A 5,692-nucleotide genomic window follows, 5' to 3' on the forward strand; every position below is an offset into this window, starting at 1 on the left:
GTATCGTCCTTTAAATTAACGATGGTATTCTAAAACTAGTGTGAAAAAATCCTTGAAGCCAATGGGCTTGTAATCTCATAGTGGTATCAAGGTGTGTACAACAGATAGAGGTGTAGATTTATAAGTAGGATCAGAGGGCGTGTGAGTTAGCCGTTTAAAAAAATCCTTCAAAAAATGTAAAATCCAAATCCCCGTCTGGTTATTTAATTCATGAATAATTATGTAATGATATCAAGATCTTCAAACAATGAAATATTTCAAATCCAGAAAAATCAAATCTTTCTGATTTTTAGGCCAATTATTTCTAGGTTATGTACTTATGTTTGGATTGTTCAAGGACAGCAAACACAAAATCAAATTGTGATTAGGCCTAGCTGGCCTTAGATTTTGTGCATCAACACATGGTCACATAATATATACATGCATTTTTCAACTCATTAATGCATCCTAAACCTACATGTGGTGGAACACCAATCATGCACAAAGTACAACACCATAGCCAGATGAACTCAAGTCAAGAACCCAAGTTTTTCAAGAAACAACATCAACTATAAAGTTGTACAATTAATTAAAAAAATACAGAAAAATTTACAAATCATAAAGATCATTATTGGCAGCTTAGTATCATACTAATGTACATTTCTAAAAATTAATATATACAGACATGCATTATGCTCACAAAACCCATAAAAATATTACCAGTTTCACATGGATTGAACTTCGGTCTTTTTCATCTCGAATAAACTGGCATTATCACTACATGTCATAGTGAAAAAATAAAATAAAAGGGTTAAACATACCGTTTCTTAAAAAGGAGGGCCCCTTGGGAACCGTCACACCGAAGGACTGTTCATTACAAAAAACATTGGGCCAAAGTAAATGTTGGGCCAAGAAAATGGGCCAAAGCTTTTTGAGAGCCTAAAACCGTAGCTTATTTCTCAATACGTTTGGGCCAGGAAAATTCAAGAAAAATAGAGGGTTGACTTTTCATATGCCCATGTTTGACTTTCTTTATGACCAACTTAAACAGTGTTATTTTGTTAGCAAGAACAAGTGATTGTGGACACTAGCCCAAAATTGTCTTTTTTTTTAAAAAAAAAAACTTGACTGGTATAGAGCATTTTTCCAAGAACAATGGTTTCTTTGCAACAAACTAGTACTTAAACAAAATTTTACCTTTTCATTGTGAGTTTGATTTTGGCAGTGGGCACCTGAAGATGAATTATTGCTTACGTATGGATAGCCGTCGCTGTAAAAGAGAAAGATTTACTTTTTAGTGCGTTCAGTAGATTCGTCCATTTAACCATTTATTTCCGAGACTACCAATTTGGGTTGTGATTCATCTTTAATGGTTAAACGTGTCAGATATAATGTTTTGCTAAAAGGGAACATATCTAGTAAACCTTCAAAATCATGTTATTCAAGGATTTAAATTATTACTGCAAAAATATTTGTTTAGTAATCACAATTAACACACTAGTTATTTATAAGAAAAGGTTAATAGTTGTGGACTTATGTGTAGGCGAACTTTTGTTTATGTAATATTGTGATTACATGTAGACTCTTTAGCTTACATGCAACACCCGCTCGTTAATATAACAATTTCGTATCATCTACTCTTGACCAGTTTAAGGGGTAACAATCCATTTTTCTAAAGAAGTTCACAAAGAAGTGTATTTTAAAAACACTAACAAAACTTTGGGTTAATAGACTTTTTCATGCAAAAATGAGAAAATACGTTGGCTTTTATGACACTAACCCTTAAAAACTTAAAACACATGGATAAAAAAGTGTTTACGTGTCAACCCAACGTCCCAACCCAGCCCATTTCAGAACATGATACAAGAAACAATACATTTCAACCCGGACCCCTTTTGGTCGATTACCCAACCACCCAAACCGCTCATCTTGCCACCTCTAGCTTTCAGTAAGAAGTTAAAAAGTGTGGATACGTACCTTTGATTTTGCCTTTTGTGGAAACAAGTTTTCAGAACCATCTGTAGCAAGTTCCTTCAATCTTTCATTTTCAAGATTCACATTTTCAATCTTAGTCTTTATCTTTTGTAATGTTTTTGACCTTTGAGCCATTTGGTCATCAAAAAACACCCTTTTTTCTTGTAACTGGCCGCCAAGGTCCTGTAAATCTTTTTGTAGTTTCATGAGTACACCTTCAAGAACCCGTTTTTCTCCACGAAGCTTATTAGCTTCATCAATAGCTTCCATGGCTGCCTTCTCATTAACTTCAAATGAAGATTTCATTTTCAATGAAAGCCTTCTAAGTTCCTCTTGAAGCCTTGTGGCTGCATTAGCATTTTGCAACCTCATTTTTCTCAAATTATCCTCGGCGCGAATGGCTTTTTGTTCTTGATTGATTTTCGCACGCATTAATTCTTCGAGATTGGTCTCAAATTCATGACCTTGATTCTCTAACTCTTCCTCAAGATTCTTGATATGGAATTCAAGCTCTTGTATGACAAGGTTTGACTTTGACAATGCTTGTGACTTTGACTTTAGTTCATTCTCTAAACTCTCTATTTGTGATTCGAGTTCGTCTAATGTTGAGTAAGGCGTGCACTCGTATTGCATCTTTAATTGTTCTTGAAGTTGACTACGCTCGAGTTTAAAAGAAATGTCATGATTTTCTTGCTTCATGATCTCATAATCGAGTGCCATTTGTTCCATTTGCGTTTCAAGATCATCTTTATCTTTTTTATAAAAGTCAATTTCACCATAAAGGTTTATTATTTTCTGCTCTAGTAAATATGTTTCTTTCACGCCACTATGTTCCCGAACAATTTCTTCCAACTCCCTTTGTTCCTCATCATAATCCATTTCTGATTCAGAACATATTGACTTTGACTTTGACTTTGACATCTCTAAAGCAAGAACCAACTCAGCATTTGACTTTTGTGTTTCCCGAAGTTGTATCCGGAGATTGGAGCTCAAACCCTTCTCATGTTCTAGTTCTTGTCTCAATTTATCAAGAAGAGCATAAGGATCACCTTGGTGTAACAACGACATACCGTTGACGTTGACTTTTTCTGACTTAAGCCTTTCACACTCCTCTTTCAATGCATTTCGTTCTTCTTTAACTATTGCTACTTCCTTTGAAACATCTTGACTCTTTTTCATCTCGTTTAGGATTTGCTTATGAAGATTCTGTAACTCTAACCCTGACACATCAGCTTGCCTGGTCAAAGCTGCAACTTTGACCTTAAGATTTTGAATCATGGTATCTGAAGAAATCTCTTCAGAAGCTGCTCCTAAAGTACTTGTCAACGAATCATCTGTACTTAATTTGGGAGCTGAACCGTTTGACCAATCCCACTGCAAAAATCTATCTTTTTTAATTGAAGAATCAGGAGTTAATTTAGGGTTCTTAGGTTCATGTTTGCGTGGCGTATCAAGCCCATAACTGCTATCAGAACTTGACAGCATGATGTCCGATCCAGTGGATGCTTGGTGATCTCTATTAATGCCATTGCAGGTTCCATAATCCTGTTATAGTTAAATGGTAAGATTTAGCTACATTTATTATTATGGCACAACTGTTAAGGAAACTTAACCATATTGGCTGAATAATATAAGATTAAACTAAATTGATCAGTTTCAATCATAACCTTAAAAATACGAAACTTCCAAATAGTATTTCGATATATTTCTGCTGTGTGAAGTTGTAGTAATCATATTATCAAAGTCGAGTGCATGGAACGTTTTGATGATATAAGGAAGTAATAGATAAAATGACCAAAAAGGACATTGTGAAATGAGATAATTAGTTTACCCTCAGATAATCTTGTAGCAGTTGGCACAAAACTCAGGACCAAAAACTGACTATTTGATGCTAAATAATTAGAAGCAAAATTTGATTATTTATTGCTTTATCCAAAGTTTCAAACTGATTTTTAGATATCAAGTTTCAGTAACAATATAAAAACCAAAAATCGAAACAACATCTAAGTTTTAAGCAAGGCGATACGAAAACTTACTTCGGTAAGATTTCTTCTAACCCTTCCTTCTAAATCACCATTGCCAAAGAGTGTCCTCAAGCTTAGATCATGCGGGCTGCAAATCGTTGGAATATATACATAATTCTAATAACTTAAACAAACAGGAAACTAAAACAATTTTAGAAATTTATTTCACCTTTGATCAGAAGCACCCTGCACTTTTTGAATCGATACCTAATCCAAACAACATACAAAACCATCAAACTCAAATAAGCAAATCCACTTGACCAAAAGTTTGCGAGGGAGAAACAATTAACATACATGCAATACTGCAGTAAAATTAGCATTTTTAAGAGGAAGTGATAAAGAAACAATCTTTGTAGCCTCAACATAAGTTGCAAAATCAATTGACACCTCTCCAACAACACCAAATCTTGAAGAATCCTACAAAATGTCAAAAAGTCAAAAACCAACAACAATTTACCTTTTTTTCTCAAATATATTATAATACTTAGTTTAGATTTGAAGAAAAATATACCTTTGTTACAACAAAGTGATAGATTTTCTCATGAAACTTCCCTGTTTTCGGATCTTGGGTGAGTTTCACAGTTTCATAAAGTGGTTTTTCCCAATAACAACTGCCATTTTGAACTTTGGCTTTCTCTAATCTTGATGTCGGCTTTCCGACATCAGCAGGAGCCACAGATATTATTAAATCATCTCCTCCCAACAATGCCAACTGCATATACATGATAACATATATCTAAACTAACCATTTCACAACCAATAATAATAATATTATAGTTGTGCACTTAGAAGATTGCAAATTTCTTGCCTAAATCTTTGAGATGGTGTTTGTCTTAATCAATTCATTAAACATGCACCTTGCATGCAATAATGTAATAATTAGCCTCTTTCAACAAATGAATTAATACAGGCATATTCATGCATGCAATTAACAACACACATTTGGGATTTGAGCATTTAATTACCTGAGTTCCATGAAAGTGTAACTTGAATACACATTTGGTCTTGTTCTTCTCACTCCTCCATCTAGGTGACTTAAACATTTTATTATGTCTCTGACATAAACATATTCTATTGTGAAACTGGAATGTGGGTTGAGCTCAGACTGAGTGGAAATGGATGGATGGCTAATTATGTTACAGTTTGGGTGATAAGAAAATAAAAAAAAAAACAAAACAAATCCAGTTCTCAAGATTTTAAAGGTCAGAAGAGAAAGAGAGAAGACAGGCATGTACGACACAAACACACGGACACAAGCTAAGAGGTTCGGTCATAATCATACCACAAGGCTCAGATATGTTTGGTTGAAAGGAATGTAACGAAGGAGGAATGAAATGAGAGAAGGAATGAAATTAATCATTACCATTCCTTTGTCTTGTTTGGTTAATATATGGAAATGAAATGAATAATTACGTTATGTTGTTTGGTATCCGAAAAAAATTTTATGAATGAAATAGAAATAATTAAAATATTCCTATCTCAAAATATATAATTTTTTGTAAGGCCCCGTTACCGGTAGCCCTACTTTCGTGTTGGATTTACTCATAAACGCAGTTCTAAATATCAGAGTTAATTAAAACATTCGCGGAATATAAAAGCTTTCATAAAACATTTCATAACAAAACACGTCTTGTCTTAAAACATCATTTTGTCTTTCAAAATAAACGAAACATTAAACTTAAACGTCTTGAGTCTTCCGATGCCAGCCTCTTATT

The 5,692-nt window shown here is 33.9% G+C and overlaps 1 protein-coding gene across 1 annotated transcript; it reads right to left on the reverse strand.

Moving 5' to 3' along the window:
• Positions 1-368: 368 nt before the first annotated feature.
• LOC143613415 (uncharacterized) lies at positions 369-5,231 on the reverse strand. The gene is made up of 8 exons (XM_077087122.1): positions 4,943-5,231; positions 4,489-4,689; positions 4,272-4,394; positions 4,147-4,184; positions 3,990-4,065; positions 1,957-3,498; positions 1,177-1,249; positions 369-756 (listed from the first exon to the last, which is right to left on the reverse strand). Exons 1-7 carry the CDS (start codon positions 5,018-5,020, stop codon positions 1,223-1,225), a joined length of 2,085 nt encoding a protein of 694 aa, XP_076943237.1. The 5' UTR covers positions 5,021-5,231; the 3' UTR covers positions 369-756; positions 1,177-1,222.
• Between the last annotated feature and the right edge of the window lie 461 nt (positions 5,232-5,692).

The sequence above is a fragment of the Bidens hawaiensis genome, unplaced genomic scaffold, assembly GCF_021521415.1.
Source record: "Bidens hawaiensis isolate Kalapana, Puna unplaced genomic scaffold, B.hawaiensis_p1.1 tig00037319_1, whole genome shotgun sequence".
NCBI lineage: Eukaryota > Viridiplantae > Streptophyta > Magnoliopsida > Asterales > Asteraceae > Bidens > Bidens hawaiensis.